Here is a 27,500-nt window from a genome sequence, read left to right as displayed (position 1 = left end):
CATCCTCCTGTGCACCAGCGCAAACAACAGCACTTCATACCTGCTTACCGCTTGTGGGGTTGCTAAGATCCATATCTTTATTGGCATGTTTAGGCTACTGTAAGCAACTGCTAACTTAAAACGTACACGGCTGTTTAACATACATGTGTGAATGGATTTGTAGACATATATTTAGTGCCACTTCATAATGGTCTCCCTCAATGAAAAAAAAATAAGCACATTCACTTTACAACCGCATGCTTCACATAACATTGATTCCCAAAATGCGTGGGATCTGCCAAAAGTTTTAGTTCAATTATGTTGCAGCTGCCGCTTGCAAGGAGGTTTAACCATGGACATATACGTGCGGCTGCGTCCAACGAAAAAAAAAAATATAATCGTCTTTTCTTCAGTGGTGAATGCTTCACAGAACATTGGATATTAAAGGCAGGCTCACATGCCACGACTGTTTGTTTGGGTCGTGTCTTACATGCATAATAAAATAGTGCGAGAGTAAGTTCAAATTATTTTTCCTCCTGTACAAGCGAACACAGTTGCGCCTTAAGTGTCTGCTTCTTCAGATTAGAAAAAAAATGATCGAAGTGGTTTCCAGTTAAAGTGTTTCGAGTACGCCAATACCTTTTCAGAGAGTCCGGCTATTATGGTAAGGATCTTGTGGACAACATCCTCGTCAGCATTGTGCAACAAAGCCTGGAATGCAGCTCGACACTTGTCGGCAGCGCGATCTCCTTCAGCTTGCTCGATGGCAGCGATGATTGGCTCCAGCTCGAGCTCGTTGTGGAGAGGCTTCAAAGCTCGCCGCACATACTCCATGTTGTTGATCACGATGCACACCTGCAATCACGTCGAATTTCAGTTATGATATTTTGAATGCAAGAACTACTCATTGCTTACGGGGCACGCCGTAGTGACAGAATCCGGATTAATGTTGATCACTTGGATGTTTATTATTGTGCTGCAAAAACTCCGTTCACGTGGCTTTTTCTGCATTTCACCTCCACGAAAGGCTACCAATGTAGTCAGCAGGCGAACACGCCTGAACGAGGTTAGCAACAAGAAAACCTGACCCCCGAGCTGCCACGGTGGGTCACGGCCATTCCGGCAGAGGACAATTACCCTTGTAGATGTGACATACAGCTTATGATGTGTGCAGGTGTAGCATGCAAGCAGCTCGTGCAGTATTTGTATTAGGATATTTATGGGAGAGGTTTTTGTCGATGACTGCCTACAAATAGGTTCATGGTGATAATAATCTCTAGTTGAAAAAATCATACACTGCCTCTGGCCAAAACAACCAACCTACTCCATGCTGTTCACGAATGACCGTCCAACAGATAAACTGTGATCAAAATATTTTTTTGTCATTTTCTCAAATAAGAGTGGTAAAGCAATAAAGAAATCGTGCAAAAGTAAGAGTGTGCAAATTCAAAGCATTTTTAGCCTTAAGGTAACTACCGAAATGATGTCTTGTATTTTTCTGTTAAAGATATAAATTTGTACCCTTTAAGTTTATTTAAACCCAATACCTCATGACATTGATCATGATCATGCCACGTGAGATCTACAGGTGGATGAAAAGTTGGGCTCTGAAGTGCTACGCACTTAAAGAGGCTCTGCAATTGCTTTTGAGCATGGTCAGAAAACACTGCCGATTTGAGGTTGAGGCTCCCAGCCATGCCAAATATTAGAGCTCTGCACGCCGGCTTAGAATTTACAATAAATTCTCGAATTCAGTCAAAAATCACTTTCTCTTCTCTCGGCAAATGACACTACAGGCTCAAAATCACTACGTTCTAGGCCAAGTATCCACCATCGGCTGATTTGAGCATGTCCCGTTCGGTCGTTACTGGGGCCGCTGCAAGAGGCCGCGACTAGTTCGCGCGATTGCATTGATGAGCTACGTATTCGAAGGGAAAAAAGAGAGAAAGTGTTCAAGGTGACCAGGTGAGCGTGACGCATTTGCTTTCCCCATGTAATTCCTGCCTGCTTAGCTTTCTGCACTTTTGTCAGGATGAGAGAAGAGAATGCAATATCAGCATGTGACCACTGCAGTGTATACAACTCCACTCGTACTAGACAGATTCTGAAAATTTTCGCAATAGTGAATTCGTGAGGCAGTTAAGCTCCTTTAGTGCCATTTCATGGCTTCTTAGAAAAGTGTTACAGGGCTCATTAATAATCTGAATATTAGAGTGGCAGAGACAGCTTGTAGAAGGCGCGCGGTGATACACTAGAGTTGGGATAATGGTGACATACTTGCAGATGCACGTTTTTATTGATTACTTCACGCAAGAGCTTCCCGTTGCGGTATAAACAACGTGGCGTTCTACATGTTTCAAATGCATTCCACTTTTATAGTCTGGACACAGCTCATTACACAACCACGGATTTCAATGTGCACTATCAATCACTGTCGCGAGGAAGCGGGGGAACCGTGAGAGTGATGAGAACTGTCCGAAAGAAGCTCAGACATTGGCATGCAAATGTGGGCACTCCAGCAAGCATGCGAAGCGACGTTCCCCTGTGGAAGAGCTAAGCCCAGGCCGCGCTAAACCTTGCTGGACGTTCAAATAAGTAGTATTCATCTATCCATTTACATCTCAACACCCCTGACATGATTGCGACAGACACAAGACTGAAAGTATGAAATAGAAATGTATGTGATCGAAAGTAGCAGTATTGCATAAAACTTGCTGTTGGGATGGTGTTGTATCTGAGATGTCTAATTTTTTTAGCACAAACAGAAAAAAAATGACTAGCTTAGAAGAGAACAGTGTCTTCTTTACTTCTCAGCTATTTATTTTTGTTCCTGTTCGCGCTATAAAATAAACGTCTGGTAACAGCCTTGTGCCATCTATGGTAAATATTTTCTTGCCAGTAGATTGGCAGCTTATCATGAACCATCAGCGGACAAACCTCTTCCGAGACGTCGAACTGGCCTTCTTCATCATAGTAGCCCGCGTTCAAGAGCTTCTGGTGGCATAGGTTGGCGTAAAACATGGCTCCGTCACAGACAGCCTAGAAGAAAACCAGAGATAAGATATTCCAACAACACCTGCAAGAGCCATATGGCTGCGATATTCTACCATAACGAACACACCATTTATTCGAGCCAACGTGTTGGTTCTTCATGGTACCAATGATGAGAACGCTGCTGATCGGTGCTTAGCAGTGGTAACAAAGAAAGAAAAGGAGCTTTCGATCGTTCGAAGATGTACCCACCTCAAGAATTTTGAAGACAAAAGGGTAAGATCCTTTCAGGTCGGGCCATGCTAGCTGCCTCCAAAATTGTTTGATCTGAAATGACAAAAATAGTTTAGGAGTGAAGGAAACCGGCTTCAACTTAGATTAGGAAAAATTCGTGCATGTTGTGTGCAAAGGTGAATGACAGAAGTACATATTGTACAAAAGGAAATAAGCAGCCTCAATAATATCATCTCTGGGTTTACAAGCCTAAACAATGATATAATCACGAGATACCCGTGGCAATAGGTTCGGAAAATATCGGCCATATCGTGTTCCTTAACCCGTAATGAGATCACACAGTAGACAGGTCTACAGCATTCAACCTCGATATAAGTTCTATTGCCACAATCGGGGTCGAACCCGAGAGCTTCTGGTAATCGGCCGAGACGATGGGGACATGAAAAAGCAAAGGTTGAACTTGGAGCATAACCGGAAGAAAAATTTCGGTTTGGTAACCTTGGTACCTGATGCTCGTAGGCAGGTAGGTAAGAAGATGACAAGTCAAAATGGTCACAACCTAGGGAGGACCATAGGCGTATGCAGTGTTCTTAAGTATGGGGGACAAACTTACACCACTGCGAACCCCTCCTCCCTTGTTGACCAAGTCCGAAAGAAAACGAGCTTGACAATGAATGCCAGAATGAACATGAATCTCTCGCGTGCTTCTCAAGAAGCACCTGTCATTTGTCCTCGTCTTTTCAGGGTAGAAGTGTTATTACACGGTTCTTTGAAAGAAAGTAACATAAGGAATCTTTGACCACCATCATCGTTAAAGAATATGCACAGCCATAACCTTGACTAGTAAAAAACAAACGTGAAAGGTACAACCGACTGAGGTGTAGGGAAAAAATTGGCAGCCACCTTTAGAATATTAAGGAAGAGGGCTATAACCCACCCACCCTTTTCCATTACACACGCATAGACGTTCCAGCCGAAAGGGGCAAGGGGCCACTTTCGGCTGGAACCAGCCAAGAGTGACCACTTTCTACAGTGGTCACTCTTGGCTGCACACTGGAGAAACCAACCAGTAAAACATAGTTTTCCATCACAACAGTAATCACTGCAATTATGTTCTTACGGGAGAACATGAAATTGTTACGAGGCTATGTTACAAGATAGGGATAGTTTGCTAACGTTGCTGGTGTGAGAATTTTTTTTCTAAACTCATATTATATATATATATATATATATATATATATATATATATATATATATATATATATATATATATATATATATATATATATATATATATATATATATATATATATATATATATATATATATATATATATATATATATATATATATATATATATGTATATATCCCTGCTGAGGAGTGAAGTAGGTCAGCCCCCCCATGTGCGAAAGAGTTGGTGGGACGCCACTGTAGACACGCCTAGAGGCGCGACCACTGCCATTCACAATGTTCCGGAACTATCAAGCGTGCAATTGCGGGTAGCACAATGAAAATTAACAATGGCAATGCAAGTTCAACATCTGCTAAGCCACAAGGTTCTTCATTTCAAATGATTAGGATGCATTTAAGTGTACAATCACTGTGTTTTCTCTGTGCTTGAGATAAAAATCTTTTTTGTTATACAGCAAGGTGTTTTGCTATCACCTAATTTGTATGGGCCATATTCTCCACCTTTTCATAAAAAAATTGTTGTGTGTCGCCAGATTTTTTTCTTTCCAAATGGCAATTACCAGCAGAAAGATGCACCATCATAGGAGATTATGTCAAGGCTAACCTTTTCAAAACTAACACGCCAAGGATGACAACGCGCCATTGACAAAAATAGGTTCTTCTATCGAAACGTTGGCCAGCCTGTCTGAGACACTTCCTCGGTTCATTGTGTTTATTCTACTATGTGTTTCCATTGGTCAGCTCCCATCTTGATTTAGGAGTTCCCTATCTACATTGTATACCGTGTTTTGCAGCTTATACATGGCATCTTAAACTTCAAACCGAGAATGCATTTTTCTCAGTTTGAACAGTAAGGAATAGGTGTCTAGGAATTTCGACATAATAATTTCACCTCGTTACTCCGAAATTTTCCTCTGCTTCTATGCCATACCTTTAGCCTGTACATTCAGCTTCAGAGATGCAATACGTAATGCAAAACCATGAAAAAAAAAATTACTTGTTAGGGCAATAGATTCTGAGTCAAAGATGCTGAAACTGATCAGTACAGTGAACTTTTCAAACATATTATCAAAATTGTTCTCATGCTTACTTCACTAAGAATCTATAACTACATGATTTAACGGCAAATAATGGCGTCAGTCATATGCTCTTTGGACACTTTAATCCTTGTCAGTTGTTACCCAATCGCTTTTTTTATTAGTTTCTTGGAGAAAGCTTCACACATTATTTCTTCGTTATATTGACGAGCACCTGACAGCTTCAAGGGCACACTTTGAGTTCGTGATACTCACTTGGCCAAAGCATGTAGTTGTATCCACGGCGGATGTGCTGTGTTGAACGTAGGAGTCGATGCACTTGATCTGTGTGCACCAGTGGGAGAAAGGAACAGACACATAATTAAGCAAAATCAATAGCCGGATTTGCTGAGACACGAAATGTACAGTGGCCTTCATTCTACACATGACGCATCCACCCTGGTTGTATTCTAAAACACACTCACATAAAAGAAAACACACTGGTGCTGTGCAGACAAACACGCGTTAACAAGGATCAACGACAAGAGACCAGCTGAAACACACTTTCAAGCAACTTGATAAGCATCACACGTCATTACATGGCATTTATTGTGCTCTGAAATAAACCGCATGCTACAGTGCCTCAGGCGTACATTGGTGAACGCATCATTGTTTTTTCACATAGCGCATTGCTTTTCACGCTTTACGAGCATCGAATCCCAGTGTGATATCGATTCCTTCACTAGCGATAGGGTTGCTCATAACATATGCACACTGTGCTGTAAAAGTGCAGAACAATTTCTCTGATATTTTACCTATCTGAAAAAAAGTAGGTGAAAGCTGATGTAGTGTCACTGCAGCTGAAATTTTAAAAATTAAGCATCCTGAGAAATCTGTGTCTCCGATTTGCGAACAACATTTTGCGAAAGAAAAAAATGTGTTTTTCTGCCAAGAATGGCGCAGCCAGAACTTTTTTCGGCAGGGGGAGGGGGGTCAATTTTTATATACGTATGTTGACATTCGCGTTTGTGTGTCTGTGTATATATACGGTTGCAAACCTTCAGTGAATTTTGAACCGCCCTCCCTCCCTGTGGGCTACACAAGTAAAAAAGGTACAGCTGGTTTGATACTGTACCTTCCTACAACTGCAGGCCAGATGGTAACATTTTATTTCCCTAAAATCATCATCAGGAACAAAAAGATAGGCTCTCAAAGTTTGTGTGAGCCAGTTAACAGCAACCTTACTTCAAAGCACTGAAATAAGGAAGAAATAGATTAAATCGCACCACTACAGCATATCTTTACGAGTGACTGCTACACTGACTCTGCCGTCATGTAAGTAAGCAAACTCTACCTTTCATCGACCAGTCTTCAAGCACACACACCGACATGACACAAGCAAACATGCGCACACATCAAGCAGCTCGAGAGACAGGCATTAGTGGAGTTGTGCTAGCAAAACACATGGGCTGAATATTGCCTGGCACATGGTTACTGTACCTTCTTTTTATTCAGTAAAAAACCAGCAGGCATCTGCGCGTTCCCATTGGGTTGGCGATTGGGTGAGGCATAGGGAAAAGAAAGCCAGGCAGTCAGGAACAGGGCTTTACAGCAAGGCACGTTTTTCACCCAAGGAGGTCTGTAGGCTACTCTCATTTGCCATCATCATTCAGTAAAGATTGCTTTTCAATTGTATCAGAGACATGCCCCCTTACGGCACGTTACTTGCGGCTCGCAGTTTTAACCAGCAAAGTACCTTAAAACTAGTTCGTTGTGCAGTAACTTGCTGAGACCATGCTCCACTGATGCTAGAGATTTAGCCCAACGCCAAATGGACATGAAATTGAGCGCTTTCGAACCCTGAGTGACACTTGAGCACGCTGCGCTAAACTCGACGATATACCACACTAGTAGCAAATAAGAAATGGTGAAAGGCTGTGAGAATGTTTCTTGGAGGTGTAGTTGAAAAAGATAATAATGCATTAAGAAATATAATTGGTTTACTTTGAATTATACATAAAAAACGCCAGGCCTGCGAGATAGGTGCAGTACAGTCACAGCGAAAGCAGAAGAGCGGCCTTTCAGAGCCTTTTCAAAACACTCATCGGGTAACTACTGCAAGCACACTTGCTTGGTAACCACTAGGGCATTAATAATGAACTTTTGGGCAGTTGGTCGGCATTCACTATGCTATTTTTCGTCGTTCTTCTAAGAGGCGTGGTATTTGCTAAACACTTGCAAGAAATTTTGTGCCGATTGTCCATGCAGTGGCTGACGACGATAAGGAGTTGTCGCTGAATTGGGTATCCGGCGCGGTTAGTATGGCAACAACAACAAGCTTTTGTGATGGTTTGGAGCATCGGACAGCCCACTCCTTACGCTATTTTCATTGTGCGATGACTGGTTGTTCTTTCGCTGTTGTAAAAAAGCTTTATAAGTCGTAATAACGCGATTGCTTTCCCGACATCAAGCCTGCCTAAGGCAAGTTTGACAACAAGTCACAAGCATCGGTGTAGCTCAGTGGTAGAATACTGAGCTGGCACCCAGCGGACCTGAGTTCGAGCCCCACTGTGCCATTGGTGCTAAGTCATGCCTGCCAAGCCAAGTTCATTTGATTGATTGATTGATATGCGGCGTTTAATGTCACAAAACCACCATATCATGAGAGACGCCGTAAAGCAGGGCTCCAAAAATTTCGACCACCCTGCCAAGGCAAGTTTGACAACAAGTTATAAGCACTGGTGTACATCAGTGATAGAATATTAGGCTGACACGCAGCGGACCCCGGTTCAAGCCCCACTGCATCATTGGTACAGGGTTTTCTTTTTTCTAATTTTGTGCGATGTGGTTAGGGCAGCCGCAGTGGACAACAACTGCGCGTGACTTGAAAAGTGATATCATAACAGCTTTCGCTGTAAAACAAAGTGGTTTTTCTAACCAGGAAACGCAGCTGTGTTTTATATTATACTGGCCGAGATGCCACAAAATACACTCATGGAATGTGCTCCAACTGTAGTATACTGTGTTTTATATTATACTGGTAGAAATGCCGCAAAGCACACTCAAGAAACGCGCTCCAACTGTAGTATACTCTTCTGCAGGTAACACTCTTCTTGCCTCACTTAGCTTTGGTAAAGTGCCCTTAAGCCGAAGTATGCTTCCTGTAAGCACACTTATCAATTACCTGCTTGAGAAGCTTATTAGTTAGCTGTAGATGCTACTACAAGTCATCGATGTGCTGCTAGTGCCAGTAACATTGGGAATGTTCAACGCATCTCCTTTGTGGCAATGCAGCTCTTGCACAGTAACAAACAATGCTCGTGAAAATGCACATGTCGCGATAATTTATTTAACAAAAACTGCTGAAAATGGAGCGAAACTTACTTTGCGGAGCATTTCGGTTGAACTCGAATTAAGTTACCCCTTAGCCGCAATTTTGCCCGTCGTAGACAGTAAAAGTGTTGCTTATCAGCGTTTTACGCCAATCTGACCTTGCTGTAAATAGAACCTTTCAAACTGATGTCGACACTCTTGCTATTGGAAAGCCTTCCAACACTACTTCCTCATGTCTAAGAAAGCTGGCCAGCATGGGCATCTGGAGCAGGTCTATAGCTTAACCACTAGCCGATATGGGACCAAGGCAGGAGCTCAGAAACAATACATGTTCACACTCATGCGCCAGTTAAGTGCAAAATGTCCGATGTTTGGTGTGTGGAGCAATGGAAATCTAAAGCCTTACTAGCACAAAAAACGGGTCCTGCTACACATGATTCCTGTCAAGATGTTCAGTAATCAGTGTAACCTATTACGATGGATCATGTATTCACACGGCAACACTTGATGTACCAACAGATACAAGAACACTGAATCTTTCAGCATTAGAATATATCTCTACTTTCCCAAATCCCAGCAGCTGAAAAATCCGACCGAGACACACAACAAAAAATTATGATGTCTTGTCCTATTTTGGGAAAGGATACGCAGCTCTCACCCTGTCATCTGTAACGTGGCTTTATTGAGTGACTTTGTATCGGCAGGTCTCTGAAGTGATACGACAAACTTTAGCGCTATTTCATAGACACTTCTTTTGGGGGTCGGGAGCATGCTATGATAACATAATTTTTGATCGGTAATACAAACTTTGTTCGAGTACCTCAGCTCTAGTTTATAACAACACAAATGCGACAGACGTCACTTCATATGTCGCTAGAAAAAGTCTCTGTTGCCCAACAGAAATATCTGTCGCTGCATCAAAAGTTTTAGGTGATTGCGCACAACTCTTCTTGTAACAACATGAGTTTTCACTGTCTAGATAGCAAATTCTTTTGCGATTTTTAGTGCCATCACAAAAACAGAAACATGGATAAAACACACACTGCTTATGACAAAGATTTAGGGGAGCTATGCACGATTGATGTGGCAGATGCATATCAAAATCCTGGACGAGATAGCAAAGGCTAAAGCTGCAGAGATAAGCATGAGCGTTAAGTGTAATTTGCTGCCATTGCATGCTCGTGGGATCAGGTGACATCAAGTGGGTTAGAAAATGGCGGAGTGCATAAAGCAGTGACTCACCCTCTATCCAAGCGTGTTTGGTAAGCACACAGAAAAGCCAACAGGAAAACAAGCAGGTCACAATGATGTCACTGCTAACAAACAGTAAAGCAAATCAATTTGTGAAGTACAGCACGAATACGTTTCAAAATCGGCATGGAATGTGACATTTCTTTTTATGGAAATTTCTCGATACTCCGTCAAAACATGTTACCTTAGCTTTGTCAGCAAAAAAAAAAAAACATCGTTGTTACTACTTTGATTAGAGAAAACATACCGGGCGTGACGTATGATAACTCTTGACTGCATTTGCAGAGGTATGGCAGCAATAAGATATTATAACTTCTATTCAGTTTCAGCATCATACTGTTTGTCTGTTTGCTGTTTTCACAGTTAAAACACAATTGAGTGGCCTTACTCTAACATGCGACTATTCGCTCGGTAGCTCTTCCATTCCGTTGAAATGTGTCAATTATCCCAGTACCGAGCCATTACTTTGCCGAGTGTTTAAATGCTAAAACATCAATAAGTTCTAGGCCGTCGCTGATACACAGAGCACCAGCTGTGTTTGGGATTTGATGTAGCGGAAAAATAAAAAGTCGGCGAAGCCATAATTTCAACAGACTTTTCTTGGTCAGGACTGTGTATGCGCCGCTGAACAACCTTTGCAAAAAGACAGATGTTTAGCGTCATCTATTTCGATATGTTTGTTAAGCTTCGCCTTCGGCTATCGTACTTGTGCAGTTATTCACAACAAATTAAAGATGTCTTTGCTGGAAACACCAAGTCCTGACTAAAACATATGTACTTAAGCCATTCTCCGTTAGGCAGATCCCGCCTAATTTTTTTTTGTATACACATCCTTGTTTACTTTTCTAAAATGTTCTGTTGTCTTTGAGTATGCTGAATGTTTTATTTAACAGAGCTGACATCGCTGTAAACTGCGACTTATTCCGTCACTTGTTTTTTTGTTTGTATTTCAGGGCATTAACGTACCCTGTCTAGTTCCAGGGCCTTGCGTATCCTTTGCCGGGCCTTGACCTTGGCGACTGCGAACCATCCTTGAACCGAGTCGGCGAACCAAAGGTGAAAGTTCAGCATAGTTAGCTGCGGCCAGTCCCTGAAAGCAGTGGGCGACATTATCAGCAATTTATTAGCAATTCTGCCACTAACAGTGGTATTCGGGTCACCTGACAAGTCCGTCACTCAGGTAACACAAAAAACCCAGATTTCCAGGTGAAATTTAAGCTTGAAAAAAACGAAAAATTCCTAAATACAGAGTGTCCATGAATCCATCGTTTCAAACAGTGGTCTTGTCTTTTTCAAGGCTACAAGGTAAACTTTGAAAAAAATATGACCGTTTGTTCAAACATCTGCTCCCACAACACTCTGCATTTAACAATATTTCATTAGTTGCGTAACGTCACTTCACTTTCTTGATGGCCTCTTTACAACACATGCCACATCGGGGTGTTCAAATAACGCATAATTTCATATCGCTGCGTCAGTACGTCAAAGGCAGTAGACACACTTTGTAAAACAACAGGTAATAACAAAAAGCAAATACTCGTGTTACGTTCTGAATACGAACAAAAACAGCCAGTCGGTTTAGCCAGACTGGAAATACATCTACATGGTACACATAGGTACTTACTGTTAACGTAGGTGCTATACTATTTGGTTTATAGTAGTCTACAACACTTTGAGAAGTCATAAAAAAAGAGAGGTTATTGTAGAAATTTCAAGTACGTGACGAGCTAGTTGAGGGTTCCTTTTTTCTTTCATTCTGCCGACCTGTACGATGCTATGAAGTACCATGTAATAAAATAAAACAGGATACTTTATCTGAACTGAAATGGAATAAAACAGGATAGGCTATTAGAACTGATACAATCTTATAGTATTGCCAACAATGTGTGTTGCTCAGTGTCACCCTGGCAGTGGGCAAATAATTAAATCATCTCGCTAAAGAGAACCATGTGTAGCTGCGGAGCAACGGACTCTAATGCTTACACTGACTGCCAGGTCGATGCACGCAGGCACTCATCATGCCATTGCGCCGGACAAACCGAAACCTTGGGAGGTGAAAAGCGTGCAGTAATGGACAGTGTTTTATATTGGAACATGCCAATCGCTGCTAATGGGCAATGCGCGACAGAAGACTCCGCTTGCACAGAGACCTGCGGTTCACTTTTAATCCATCAGTATTTTGTTATATCTCATTACAATATAATGAGGTTTGAGTGTAGTTAGCTCGCACGCTGCGAGTTTTTATAATTCAGCAAAGCAAAGGAGAAATCTCCCACTGGCACTACATTGGAGGTTAAAATCCAATGCCTATTTACACTGGTTGGCCAGTGAACGATTGTGCAGCTCGAGCAGTCAGTATTTTTTTTTTTTTTCAATCAAGAAGACACTGCCTGCTTTCGCAGTGAGAGAGGGGGAGCATAGGAGAGGAGAGAGAGTAAGGGAATGCACATGCAACGAGTGTGTAAACGCTGCTGCGAGGGATGCCTTGAGAAGAGAGGGGGGAGCAAGCGTAGGCTGCACTGTCTGCGTCTGCATTGCGAGTTGAAACAGCGGAGAACGCAGGAGAGGAGACAGAAAAGAGGGGACGTGCATGTGGATTGTGGGTGTAAACATCGCTGGGAGAGATGCCTAGAGGGGAAAGAGGGCGGAGCGAGCGTTGGCTAGCAGACGCTGGCCTGCATCGGCATTGCGAGGCTAGAAAGGAGGAGCACAGGAGAGGAAAAAGGAGGAGCGGTGTGCTGTAAGGGGGGTCACGTCGTACACTGAATTTAGCTCGGACCTAAATTGGTTCTCACCTAAAAAATAAAGTCACTTTGTAAATTCTGAAGCGTCTTCAATAAAAGCTTGTGCCCCTTCAGATGGAGTAGGTCAGATAAAAGCGCGATGTGCCCGCCTCTCTTCTTGTATGATTTGGGCGACGAAATACAGGTGACGTATAGTCAGGGCACCAACGTCACTGGCCTCTGTCGGTGCACCCACAGCTTGCACCGTTTCAGGACAGGGGTAGATGTCGGTGACCGTGAGTATGAGACATTAAAGGCTTTCTCCCTCAAATACTCACTCCTGCGGTATGTGTTCCCGAAATCTCACGAACTCCTGCAGGGCCATGTACAGCTCGAACAGGGCTGCACCCATGGAGATGTGTTCCTGCGAAAGCTCCTGAGCCGCTGAGTCAATGGCGTTCACCTGGCCACACACCTCTTGCACCTTGGCCGGAAGCTCGGCGCCAGCCTGCGTCAGAACAGGTGGGTGATGGCGTGACGAGATACCCACAATATCCTACGTGTTGTGTGAAATGTCGCGTGCCTGTCCTTACTACCACTGCGTGTCCACAGACACGACTCAAGATTCTACTGAAGATCTCTGCGACAAAGACTAATGTGTCATCGACTCGCTGAGGTCACTATTAGGCACAATGCGCACACTTCTCACTGGATTGACAGCCCCCTCAGTTCGAAGTGCAGAGCAAGTTTCGGATATCTTGGAGCCAGTCCTTGCAAGCAACTTTAACATCAAGGATTACAGTGTATCTCATTTAAAACAGTCGAAGCCCAGGCTTCGTGACAGTTCGCAGTTTCATGACCTTCTGAACATGCACGATACACAATTGCCATGCGTGAAAATATATTACTTGTCCACTCTTTCGCTCTGCCTTACTCCCTTTTCTTCCCTTTTTCTCCCCCCTCTGCCGTGTAGGGTAACAAACTGGGTGTGACCTGGTTAGCTTCTCCACAATTTTTATTCATTTTCTTTAAGTTATCTTGCTCTCAATACCTATTTATTGAGGGTGCCATCAATATAGTTGTGACACGAGAGCATGTTGGTGAGGTAATTGCTTTAGAACCTAATCAAACGCATTGCTGGGTGAGTTGATCTATCATTTGAAAACAAAAAAGTAGAGCATAAAATGACAGGACAAAGAAGACCAAGTACACGGGAATGTTTTCAATAACACCGTGGTGCTATATTGGGCTTCGGGCGTTGACTCTAGACAAGTTTTCGAGGCAGCTGAGATGAAGAGGGGTGACTTAATTGTGGTTAGTGCTTCTTCTATTGCCTTGACAAGCAAGAACCGAACTTTTTGGAATGTGCGCAAGTGACAGTCACATGATGCACACCTTGGTACTTCTGTTGACTCTATCGGCATGATGCCTAACTATGTCTTCTCCTAGACACCTGCCGGCGCATACACTCTGGATACGTGTTAGCATGAATGAACTCTGCAAAGTGAAAGCATGATCTTGTTTGATTGGTCTCTTATTCTTGCCCTGTTTTATTCTTGCCCTGTTTTTTCTTTCTGGAGGTTACATCTATATATTTGGTGTTCCCTTCAAATAAAATTTCAGTTGAAAGTCACGCTTGTCTTGCGTCCTTCGTTCGTCTTATGTACATGCCTTTAGCGCTTACATAAGTTATAGTGCCTTGGGCTGGTTGTTTTGCCATGATGGAAACAAAGTACAGCTCTAAGGTCGAGTACGAAAAAAGGTGACGAACATAGAACAGCCTATGATGCTTTCTGGTTCCGCGTTCGCAGCTTTGCGCATGTTTCAAACTGCAGATGGCAAGGCAGGCTACTTAGAAGGAGTCGGCTATTCAACAATAGTTCCACTATGTATTACACTATACCCTGTACACAAATGCTAAGAAAATCTCAAAGGTGTCATAAATATTTCTCTACTTTTGTAGAGCATGGCAAGCCTGAAGTAAATGTTTAGGTGGCCTGAGCAAAGACACAGACTCTGTTAGTACAGGTAAGATGCAACGCTGCTTTAAATCATTCACGTTGTGTGGGCAATTTTTGGGTACACAACGAGGAACATGCTTAAAAAATACCATTCTAACATTGAAAGCATGCTCACAATGATGTTTTGATTGTTTTAATGATTGATTGATGCATTATCTAATTATACAGTTGATTGGCTGAATGGAAGGTTATGAACATTAGCAAACAAATGCTTGATTCATTATTCCTTCCAGAAACAAAGTCCTAAGTGGAGGTGTACCGCATTTTCTGTCACACTATGTATTGCTTCTCTGTAGAACATACAGAGAGAGGATTTTGAGACAAAGGCCTCAGATAACTCATCAAACGCAAATTCAACCATCAATGTCAGCCTCTCGTGGCACAGGAGACAAGTGATACAAAAAAAAGCTCTCCTCATGTGATGACATCACCTTATGACATCACGATCCCGCTAAGAGTCACCAACGCATTTGCTTTCATTATAATATCTTAATGACATCATAGTAGCATCACGTGACGTAACGTCACACGATAACATCATTCTTAACTTGGTCGAAGGTGGACCGATCACACAGGTGATGCAAACCTAGGTGCATCCGATCTTGGAAGCAGTGCAAAACGACGCTATAGATGCAGAAAGCCTTTAAAGATTGACGAAGACTGTTTGCTATGTTGACTGAGAAGAAAAAAAGACGGCTTATGATTCAAGTCCTCTTAGCCTGTGTTCCCATTGTAGACATCATCGTAGACAGTCCAAGCTGACTGCTTCAGAGACAGCGTTGAGCAAATGCTGTCCGAGAAATAAAAGTCATCTGGATGGCGTCTATGCAACGAGACGCCACCTCGGGTCAATAAGAGAAAGCTTAGATAAATAAATGTAACTGCTATTTTTGTAGCTTATTTTGTGTTCAAATCTGAAAAACTGAACTTAATGTCAAAACTGAACGTTACTGACATTGAGCGTCTGGAGAAGCAAGCGTCTGCTTGTATGCAGGCGACTGTTAAAGCGACATTCGAGCTATCTGAGCAATTCACCTAGCCGCCATATTGCTTGGAGAGCAAAGTAGCCTGCATTGTTTTTGTCTATGATGTCGTCCTCTCGAAGCTGTCTATTTCGCCGGCTACGCGAGAATCGAAATGGGACTTTAGATAGGCGTCATTATCTTAGCTGCCAATTCTATCGTTTATAGTAAGTACATTGGAACACACCTTTAAGCAAATGCATGAAGAACCAAGAAACTTTAGGGGCAAAGCTTCTTAAGGCATGGGTTGTGCGTCTCTTGTATGTACTAGTAGCCACCTCTCGTTTAGTCCTTGGAATGTCCGCTGTATGCGGTACTTCTATATGATGCATATATGATAAAAAGATGAGAGATGGTGGCACTTGGAGGGTTCACTAGATAGACAAACGGACAGACAGAAAGACGACGGAGAGACAGACAGACGGATGAACGGACAAATGCACAGATGAAAGCATGGACGGATGGGTGGACAGAAGCGTAAATGCCCAGATGGACACTCGGACGAACGGACTGATGATCGCTTGGACAGACTCACGGACGGTCACACGGGCGGAAGCAAAAACAAACGGATGAACAGAAGCATGAATGAACTGACGGATGCACGACAGATGACAGACTGACAGACGCTTCGCCCCGCTCATTATAATTCACTCCATGGATATGCTGTGAACCTTTTTTCTATTTCAGGGGTGCTGAAACTTTCATCAGTGAGCACTTTGTACATGTGCTCAAAAAAAGACATTTCATGTTTTTAATGTGGTAGGCTTTTACAGAGTACCTATACACATTATGCCAGCTGGTTTGAAAGTTGCACACTGTTCAATTGTGAATAAAAATAAAAAGGTACAGCAAGTCCACATTACGTAGCTTTGCAGGAGTGCCATGCTATTAAAAAAGCTCCCAAAGAAATGCAAAAGCCAGAAACAGCCACCTACCTCCGGACAGAGTTTCCTGGCGACACGTTCTCTCAACTAAAGCAGCGTGCAAGCAAGAGACAGATGGCAGTGATGAAAGCAGCATAAAAGTATGTGACAAGGAAGAATGTGAAGCGCTTCAAAAAACCGACATGGAGTCACATCACCGTATTAGTTATCAATCAAAATTTGACAGGCATATGTCAGATATTTTATGAACTTGGCGGTTCTCTGTCAGCGTTATTGAAATAACCTGCCTATAGAGCATTAACTCAATTGAGCATTGAACGCTACACGAGGTACTGAATTTCTGACCAAGCATTTTTTAGCTGATTTTATAATTGCTAAATGGGCTATAAATGAATATATTATTAGCTGCAGGGACTTGTCACAGTTTAGGCTTTGACAATCCGTAATTTATACCCCAAAACATTGTGCATGCTACTAAAATGAACGTAAAAAATTTATTGTTTTGAAAGCAACATCCTGCTTAGTTCATTTCAAACTAAAAAAATTTAGAATATGAAAAAATTCTTATGGCATAAAACTGAGAACTTGGGGCAGGCAACACTTCGCAACAGACTAGCCGCTGACCAAGAGATAGAGAAGGTGCTTGAATACCGGTAATACATAGGCAGATGTGCGGACACTGGAAGAAATCTTAGTTATGGTGCACACCACTCGCCCTGGTAATGAAATACGTACCAAGCATCAGTGACAGTGACTACATTGCCTATTTAGGCGGACATAGCAATCCTAACGTTTATTCAGTATCGAGGTAGCATAGCTGTGCAAACAAGAATCACAACACAACAAAGATAATAACCGCATTGCGTCAAACTTTCTTGACAATTCGCCATCTGACCAGCGGCCGCCTTTTGTTGAGAACTCCCAGTTTTCTTTTCTACATTTTATTTTACTGAAACATTTATTATAGCAAACACACGAGCATTATTTTGTATTATTATTATTATTATTATTATTATTATTATTATTATTATTATTATTAATATTATACCCACATCTTGCAAAAGCGAGTGCTATCATTGACATGAAGTGCTACAATATTTTTCATTTAATATCCCTTCCGTAAAATAAGATTCAACGTGACACCTACCAGTTTCTCCAGCTGCTTGTACACAACTGCCGTGTAGTTCACGCCCACATACCTGAAAAAAAAAAAAAAAGTTTGGTTTTGAACAGGTGTGAAGTGCAAAGCATCTTGGCTAAGAGCAACAATAATAGTAGCGAGGTAAACGCATCATCAAGATCCCCAGAACTTTTACAAAAAAAGAAAATTTTTAATACGCAAGCTCTGTGACATTGCAAGCTGCATGAGGTTGCACACTTGAAACTTTCATTTATCTCCCTTGTAATTTTTTCCCTCATTGCCCATGAGAGGTCTACCCAAGCTTTTAGATGCGTGCCAAAAACATTGTGATTCCCCTTTCAATCTTTAACATCTCATGAAACACCATTTGAAACAGTAGCTAGGACTACAAGACCGATTTGCGATTGATTTCTGCATCATCGTTATTATTCACTCTTATGCTCATTGCGGGAGAAGGGACATTCCCAATGATTTTTATATATAACTACTGAGGTTTTAGGTTGCAAACCAATATGCCATTACGAAGCACGCTGTACTGGAGGGCTCTGAAAATGTCGACCATCTCGTGTTCTCAAACGTGCACTGTCAAATGGACACGCGGGCTTCTGGCGTTTGGTTCCATTGAAATAATACCGAGGCAGCAGGGATTCCATTCCGTGACCTTCGCGTGAGCTCTCGGGCACTGCCTAGGCCACCACTAGGCCTCGCGCTTAGCAGTGTAGCACCATAAGAGTTCATCTATGATGGAGTGTTAATTGATGAAGAAAATGACACTTACGTTTCAAAGACTGCGTTGTAGTACTTGATGCCCTTGTGCAGGTCAGCATTGAGAGCGTTGGTCAGTTCGGTTAAACTGGCCAGTACAGTCTGTTCCGTCTGTAAGAAGTTAAATTCATCAAAGCTAAAGTAGCTGTAGTAATACTGTGCAAAACATTAAAATGCAAGTATTTTATATCGTTACTTTCTCATGTAGTTGTTTGGAGGAAGGAACTCAGTCATAGCGCTAAAGCATTTCAGCAAAAAGAATTACATTGATTTATTACTTTATTTTCTTATTTATTTATCAATATATTTATTCACAAATTTAGTTATTTAACCATTTATTTATTCAATCATACATACTGCAACCTAACTTGGAACATATCAGAGTGGTAGATAAACAAAAAATAAAGTATGCCAGGGAATAAAAAGAATGGCAAACACAGGAAATGCAGTTCTAACAGGTCACACTGTAGTTTAGATCAAAGTTTCTTTGAACCAAACATTTTGGGGTCAATGCTTCGCTAGGCAGGTTCATCCAATCGTTTCCTGTACACGGAAAGAAACACTATATAATTAAATTCAGTCTTTAAAGGCTTGGTGAAATTCTGATGCTATAACGATGATATATGATATTTATTGACACAAGTGACAAAGTCGACAGCTGGGCTAGTTGTTATGGTTTCTTAATATTGCACAGCGTGTTTCTTAATTTCACTTTGGTTCGTTCAGTTTTCACTCACAAAGCCTACAGGAATTCTCAGCGCAAACTGCGCCTCATTGTTCAAGAAGGTTTGCAATTATTGTATATCACACTGTTAAGATTGCAGGCAAGAGGAGAACACTGGAGATTATTCCAACGCTTACGCGATGACAAGTGATACAGTTGGAATATTCGACGGCACATGTATTCATGCGGAAGCGCTTTGCCGCTTCTCAGTTGATCGAGGGCCGACGCTCAGTTCACCCCAATCAGTGCCAGTGTGTATCACTGTAATCTGACTTTTCGCTGACTGGCCACAAGTTCGGCCAAATAAACAGTTTACTCTTCAACCAACAGTCTGCTCTGTTCGTCGATGCCACGACTACTCAATGTGGGGCAAACTATATCACAAGAAGAAGACAAAATGCTTACTCGCCACGACTGACAAGTTTATTCAAATAAATATGAAGAGAAAACATACAATAAAAAGACCCAGATGAAATTCTCAATGAAAATGTTGCCAAAAGCACGAAAGCAATGAAAAGCAGCGTTGTAAGTGTGTCCTCCATGTCTATAAAATGCGCTACTTTGACTGGTACACAAGCGACATTTGGTGGCCAAAGAGACAGTATATGAGACAAAGGTTGCAGGCTATGAGTACGGTAACTGGCTATAGAAGGGCCTAAAATTTCGCGCTAAAGGTGGGTAAGACATAAGGGTATTGAGTCACGTGAGTGACATGAAACGTGCGAGGCCAGATTCTCGTTGGAAGTGTAGGATTCTAGCTGTGTAGCCTGTAGATGGTACCAAGATATGTGATGTGTTCTTTGTGCAGGGACCATTTATCAGCCGATTAAAAAACTTCTGTCAACAAACACAGTTTCTTGCAGCAACTGGTTTATTTATTTATTTATTCATTTATTGATACTGCAGGCCGCAATTGGGTCCAAGCAGGAGTGGGGGTGTTACAGAGCCGTTAAACCAATTATACAATCTTTAGAGATAAAAACAATAAACAGGACAATACAAATTATTTTGAAAAACACTGTGAAATAATCATACAAAATTTACCAGTCAAACATTTGATCAATAAAGTTCAGCATATTATTGGATGAAAGAATTTTATGCGGAAGGTTATTCCAGTTAGTTTCACTAACATGAACCATTTTTGCGGATTCTAAACAAACTTCTTTGAAACTGATGAGGCACTTGTAATTTGTTCTGACCAACACGTCACCAAAAAACATGCCAGAAATTTTTATCACTAGAGCAGAATGACGAAACCTTCCCAGCAGCTTTGAGAATGCGATGAGCGCTTTCCTGTTGGTGCTGTAAGCAGTGCATCTGTTTATGAACTCTACGAAGCCTGATTTCGAAGTATTCGTATTCAAACAACACTTTCACTATAATAAAATTATCAACGAATCAAAATGTTATATTTTCAAAACATATCATGTATTTTGTGTATCTATTCAGGGAGCTTGTGGCATAAGTATTGTGGCATAAAAATCTTGTGGCATAAAAAATGTACATTCAAGTTGGGGCTGTATCATCCAGTATGAGGCTTGTTCTTTAAACAGGAATCTTGGATACATTGTTTAGAGCATATTTATGTGCGTTTCGATTCTAATAAACATTTCTTATTCGTTATACACCCTACAGACATTGTTTAGGGTGCAGCAGGTCCATGACATTGTCGATACGTTATTTGTTGACATTCTGTGGCCAAAACGCCACACATAGTTTGGTGCTAGGCCTTGTGACCACCTCAACTTGCATTCTATGGTTGGCAACTTCATATTAAGTCACTACCCCGGGCCACCAGCTTCATTTGTTAGGATGAGCTATTAACTATATCATGCTCACTCACCAATACTAATGGTTGATGGAGGGCGTGGGTGCACCGGAACCAGTCTGCACAGCCTTTCTGTGAAACCGAAGAACACATGGAGTGCTAAATTAGACTTTTATTTCTTATTAGACTCAAGTTATCAATTAGAGTTTTTGCACTGTTGAAACAAGACATTTTTTTATACCATACTGCTGTAAGATTTTAGTACTTTGCAGAGCACTCATTGTTAGCCCTGTTGGTGTTTGCTGAAGATCATGCATTAGCACGAACATGAATACAAAGAGACATGGACACCTACAACAAAGTGTCTGCTGTGTGATACACTTGTTTACTCATTTGGAGCAAGCCAAATAAAAAAAAAATAAATACATACTGTCCTAAATGAAAACTCCTGTACATGAATTTTTTAATAAAGGATATCACTCGTGGTGCTTCGAAGCACTACCGCATGAATACCAGTCATTAGGTAGAGGGGTGGATGCACATTAAGTTGTGTGCACCCTTAGCAGCTGAATTGTCTCATGATGTATTACTGAACTTGATAATAAACTTTCGAATTGCATTGTCTGCGATCTTTATTATGGCAATTATTATAGTAACCACTTTTCTTTCATGAATTATTATTAACACACCTGTGAATCTCTATTCTAGAACCATTCTTGAGTATCTGGGCCATTCAAGCCACTAAATTTCATTGTGAAAATGCTGGGCATGTGTGTAAGCGTAGCGGCCAAGTGAGCGCGACTGTGTACTTCACCAGATCTCACAATATGGTTAAAATTGCAAGCAGGGTTGACAACGTTGCTCCTTAATAATTACCAAACTCTATTACCAAATAAAACTGCCAGAAAGTAATCATATTCCGATACTATGTATTATACATTATATCATATATAGGTATTTACCTACTTAGAAATTCCTTTATTAATGCTTAGCCAAGCAGTGTGCCTTTTCCTCATTCTCATTCATTCTCATTCACAGGCATGATGTTTGGCGTGGAGACTAACTTATTAGGTTGATTTTCATATCTTTACTTTTTTGTTTGGCCAAAATTTTAGGGTACAATTGCAGCGGACACTTCACTGAAAAAAAAATTTAAAAAGAAGTGAGTGGTTTGCATGCAATTACGTGTACGAGATTATTAACATGTTGCTAAATTATGACCACGGGAAAACACCTCATTTCATTATTCATTGTAGTGAAAGCTAACTTATATACCTTATTTTTAATATCATTATTGCGCCACATAGAAGTCTGAGTACCAGCGTGTGTCTTACCTTGAGCGTGTTCGTGATCTCGACGGTGAGCTGGTTTCTGAAGGGGCAGGACCATTGGAACGCCTTCATCGAGTAGATGAGTGCTAGGCATCTGCAGCACGCATGATCGTACAAGAGTTATTTGCATTTTGTCCACAACATGTGACCAAACAGTGGCAACAGCTGCTGAATTGGCTGTTCTAGATTTTCTCAAAAGCACTTGACTGGATAATAAGTAGTAGGGTACTATACTAAGTGGCTGCGGTACATACAAACAACCTTTCCTGTCTCCATCATCGTCTGTCATGCTTGTTTTCCCCCATTCCTTTATCCTTTTTGTAGAGTAGCAGACCAGTGCACATTAGCTCAAGCCGACCTCGCTGCCGTCTGGTAAATTCACACAGCTGCTATTGCCGTGACGCATAAAGTGGTTTGTAAGCGAAGGCATGTTCAATAAAACTGGTATTCTCTAAAGTTGAGCAGACATATTTAGCAAGACTGCCTAGAACAGTGGGAAGCTCTTCAAATAGTACTTCTTTTTGTGAAACGCATCACGATTGCTTTTTAATATTGCATGAAGTTTAAATGACAATGACGTCCTTTGCTCGACTGCAAAGGACGTTGAAAGATAATCTTCTGTCAGGGGTTGCTGCATCAGATGTGTATACCATCTGGCAGTAATGTAGAGATAAAGTCTTTTTTAATACTCTGAGCAACTGGTAGGTTGCAGCACCACGTTGTTCTAGCAAAGCGTAGGAAATACCCACTTTTTGTTTCACACATCACATTGTCAGCGTGGCGTATTAACGCCAAGGTCTTCAGAACGTGGTATTATTGAGATAGCAATTATATGGACGCCGTCGGCTGGACGTTACCGCCAGTTTCGCCATCACTCATCGTATATGTATATGTATCTATATATAGGAAAACGCAAAAAAGCAAAAAAATAATCCAGAAAAAGACTGAAACGTGGCATCGAACCTGGGACCTCTGAATTGTAATTGCCAGGCATCAGCCACTGGTTCACCAAGGAGCACCTCCTTCAACTTTCAAACGGCAAGCTATATATATCTACCACTTACCGCTGGTGACGAGCATCTCGGGGGGAACTATCGTGTTTCCAGCATTACCAGTGAGATGGCGCAATGAGCACGCACTGCCACATTGTCATGATGCGTCGGTGCATGCTCTCATCTCCCACGCGTACTTTACCTCGTTGAGAGGGGGCAGGGCAGACCTCACGCAAGCGCTTATCTTGCAGTGGGGACAATCGTACATCTTGGCTGATATCGGGCTTTAACCGAAACGATTCTGTTGTAGTTATCGGGAGCACAAAGGTCACTGCAATCTTTTCACAGTCTCTGTTTACGAAAAGGGCACGCTTTTCAGACACAGCAAAGTAACAACTGATACACTTATTCGCATTCATCTGCAACTATGAGTACCTTTTTTGCATCATTTGTGCGTTAGAAACGCGGTGCACATTTCGATCTGCTTGCCATTCTGCACGTGACTTTCCAGTTTGTTGCTATCGCGTTCATTGCTTCGCCTTTGCGGCAAAGCTGTGACTTTTTTCTGCATTTCCTGAATAAAGACACATACTACCTTATACTTACATAGTGATGTTGTGCCCATATATGCACAATATTGGCTTTTCGATATGCAATGCTCCCTAGTATCAATGCAGGCAGGAGATCAAGATGCGTGTGCATTCAGCAAAAGGCTAAACTTTCGCTCGGGCAGCTAAATCGATTAACCGAGAGACAGACAGATAGACAGACAGACAGACAGACAGCAGACAGACAGATAGACAGACAGACAGACAGACAGACAGACAGACCATTATATCTAAGTTAAAGTATCACAAGAAAGACTATGGTCTTTATAAACATGTAGCAACCTCTTGTCGAGTTTCTTTTGTTTTTATCCAAGTTTATACCACACACTCATGAATCAATCTTTCGATCCAGTTCCCGCAGCATCAGAGAGGCACACAAAGAAGTTCATTTATAGCAGCAGTTGTTCACTCACTTGAGCAGGTGGACCAGCTTGTGTTCGGCTTCCTCGTGGGTCAAAGGGAACAGGTCCCGGTGCTTCTGGAGCAGCTCCAGGCAGTAGTCGATGAACACGTTGAAGGACTCGGCGAGGCAGGCCTCCTACGCAAGAAGTCAGCAGTGAGATGAAGCAATCCCGTGAGAACACAAAGCACGACCTCGAATGCGCAATCGAGGGACCTCGCACCGCATCCCTGTAGTGCGAGTGGGCTCGGTGCGAACTCCCGATTAATGAAGCGAGACCTCCAATAACTGGTTCGACAAAAGACGAAGCCGCTGCATTGCTCTAATTTGTCAAGGGGTTGTGATTTGGCCAAACCCTTCAGTTGTTTTTCTGTCTGGCTTTGTCTAGTGTGAAACATTCTGTATTGAACAATGAAGGCTGTCAAAGATTTTTGCATTATTATAATGAACAACTTTCAGAGTTAAAACTGGGACGAAATTCTCAAGTGACGTCAAGTAACACATAAAAGCTAAATGGTGAACAGGAGTAATTGTGCATTTCGACATTCGTTAATGTTTGAGAACAAAGCGTGTGCTTCGTGTGAAACCTTTTTTTGTGTGTGTGTATTGCCCGCATATATGATCAATGCTGTGTAGCGTTTAGTAAGCGCTACCGAATTCGCAGCATGTATGTACTTACAATGATGTAATGCAACTAGTATGTCAATAAAACTAGGTCTCTATCTTTAATAAATCCTTAAGGACGTACGATAACTCCCGCTAGAAAATATCGCAACAAGTTTTGTTCACCTCGATTTGTAATTTTAAAATAATTGTCCATATTATATGACTAAAGTAGTCCTTTTTAACTATGTTTTTTAAAGGTGAGGAAAAGAACAATACGCAAACGAAAAGCTTAGCTTCACAGTGTTGTTTTTGTCATTGTGAATGTTCAACACGATCCAACTTACTCGACCAGAAGTTTCTTCAAGTAGTGTGCAACCACGAGGTGGTACATACACAAATTTTAAGATCGATGTTTACGCTTTACCAACATCTGAAGAACATATAATAGCATTTGCACAATTTGCTGAACACATATTTGTAAGTGACACCCCTTTTACTGCTAACTCACAGTGTTTTGTGCAACATTGCAGAATTATTAACATAATTCCTTCAGTGCACTACTATTTGGTTGATTAGTAAAAAGAGAGAGAGTTCATGCTAGACAATGCTTATTTGAATGCGCTAGTAATTATTACCCAGAAAGTTGTGACATGTAAAAATGTGAAAAATATCTCGAAATTTTAGACGTGTCAGTGGAAAAAGAACATTCACTATGCATAGAATGCTACATGTTATGCTCTGCGCACCTGCTGGTACAGATCCAATGTGAAAAGAAATAATCAGATGCATTTTGAGGAAAGACGTAAAGAAGGTACGAAACCCGTGAGTATAAAAAACAGTATGCGCAGTGATAGACATTTGTACGACAAAGATACAATATCAGCGAAGTGTACACAGAGTAAGCTTAGTCGCAGCACACAGGACTTCTCAGTGCAGACATAGCAGAAAATGAGTTTCTCGAAACACACAGAGAGCGAGTAAAAATGTAGATGCCAGCGAATTAAGATACTTTTGCTTTGCATACCTAAATGCCTTGTCTTGTCAGCCTTCTCTCATGGATAAAAAGTGTTTCTTTGCTAAGAAATGCTATATTGATTGTGATGGGGAAACATACGCTTCATGCAAGGTTATGCAGAAGAATATTTCCCGCAAAAGATAAACCTCACAGTAAAATTTTGTTTTAGAAAAGCCCTGTCATTTTCGGAAATCGTTTCGGAAAAGCCCTTTCCCTGTCATTAAAGCAGCAGTTCGGAAAAATTGTTTAGGTTATTTGTCAGAAATACAGATTCACCTGTTTTTTTCCATGCATTATATGTTATTATGGAAAGATACTTACAAAAGACAGAAGATGTAGCACGCATGTTTTCGCTATAGGATCTTTACTCAAGTCGCTTCGATTCTTGGGTGGAAGGCACATTTTGTCGTGTCTGACTGCAACATCATGCCGACACCCATAAATAGTACTGGAATACTGTTAGCAGTAGCTACGTCCACACCAGGCTACACCTACATTATAGCTTGGCATCAGAACATTGGTCAATTAAGAAAAACCTTGTTGGCAGCTATTGTTCATAATTTGGAAGGACGTGAGCTACCAAAGAAAAATGCACGTAACAAGTGCCCATAGAGTAAGCGTGTAGAGCCATGCGCATTATTAGTTTAAGCTTAGCTAGTTCTGTTGCAAACTGGCACGAACTCAACTACGAACACAAAAAGAAACTCCATGTGATATGAAACTTTCTGAATACTGTGTTCCTTTACATATGCCCGAACATGCGAGAAAAGTTGAAGAAAACCCTCACTTCTTGAGGCAACACGCGCCTCTGTTGTCTCTCCGGCCCGTACTGGTTCGCCGATGAATCCTGGCAAGAACAGGTGACGTCATTCATCGGTGAACGCAATCGACAGTTGCGCTAAGATTGCAGTGCCGCAATAGCACGCAGTCCATCCCTTAAAAATGCACGACGCAGGCGAACCATCTCCCAGTGCTGTTAGTGCATTTTCCCGTTCAGCAATGAAAATGTGCAATAAACGTTCCGAGGTGATAAGTACTGAAGTAGTGAAGAGGATGTGAATATGGCGGTATTGCGTAAAGTGAAGCACATGCTTTAATGAAGGCATCTGAAATATACTGAGTCAGAGTGGGAGAAGAGCAGAGAAGCAGTTGAAGACACATAGATGGCGATGCAGTCTGAGTCAAAGGTTTGCAAGTGTTCAAAGATTGCAAGAGACGACAGATGTGAGAACAGCCATCAGGTGTGGAAAGAACAGGAAGCTCACAGAAGAAGAAATGAGCTTTGATACAATAGACAGGGTTGTTTCTTATAGGCTCACTTCTTTCTTCGACAACCTCGGAGTCGTGTCTTCCTTAACTTCAGCTTGAATCACAAGCCTTTCGCGTATTGGAATGTCTTGGTTTGGGTCCTAGAAGAAAGAAAAAACATATACAACTAAAAACATAAGCAAGCAATATGTGCTATCCGGTTTGGTTGTAGCAGCAAAACTTTCACGCTTGAAGC

The 27,500-nt window shown here is 41.7% G+C and overlaps 1 protein-coding gene across 9 annotated transcripts in view; it reads right to left on the bottom strand.

Annotated features, from left to right (window-relative positions):
• Positions 1-27,500, bottom strand: part of LOC119179235 (BAI1-associated protein 3-like) — a 558,733-nt gene that overhangs the window by 51,778 nt on the left and 479,455 nt on the right. For 5 of the 9 annotated variants that reach the window (XM_075869133.1, XM_075869128.1, XM_075869135.1 and 2 more), the window contains 14 exons: positions 27,316-27,405; positions 26,784-26,843; positions 24,389-24,513; positions 22,379-22,469; positions 21,120-21,176; positions 18,566-18,663; positions 17,794-17,845; positions 16,698-16,733; positions 13,058-13,227; positions 10,963-11,086; positions 5,689-5,757; positions 3,223-3,297; positions 2,917-3,018; positions 619-834 (listed from right to left, as the gene is read on the bottom strand). In XM_075869133.1, coding sequence (XP_075725248.1) covers positions 619-834; positions 2,917-3,018; positions 3,223-3,297; positions 5,689-5,757; positions 10,963-11,086; positions 13,058-13,227; positions 16,698-16,733; positions 17,794-17,845; positions 18,566-18,663; positions 21,120-21,176; positions 22,379-22,469; positions 24,389-24,513; positions 26,784-26,843; positions 27,316-27,405 — 1,365 coding nt within the window. The remainder of the gene's footprint in view (positions 1-618; positions 835-2,916; positions 3,019-3,222; positions 3,298-5,688; positions 5,758-10,962; positions 11,087-13,057; positions 13,228-16,697; positions 16,734-17,793; positions 17,846-18,565; positions 18,664-21,119; positions 21,177-22,378; positions 22,470-24,388; positions 24,514-26,783; positions 26,844-27,315; positions 27,406-27,500) is intronic. The other 4 variants (XM_075869131.1, XM_075869136.1, XM_075869129.1 and 1 more) reach the window with 3 other exon arrangements.

This window comes from Rhipicephalus microplus, chromosome 7, assembly GCF_043290135.1.
Source record: "Rhipicephalus microplus isolate Deutch F79 chromosome 7, USDA_Rmic, whole genome shotgun sequence".
Taxonomy (NCBI): domain Eukaryota; kingdom Metazoa; phylum Arthropoda; class Arachnida; order Ixodida; family Ixodidae; genus Rhipicephalus; species Rhipicephalus microplus.
This window is presented reverse-complemented; position numbering and strand designations above follow the sequence as displayed.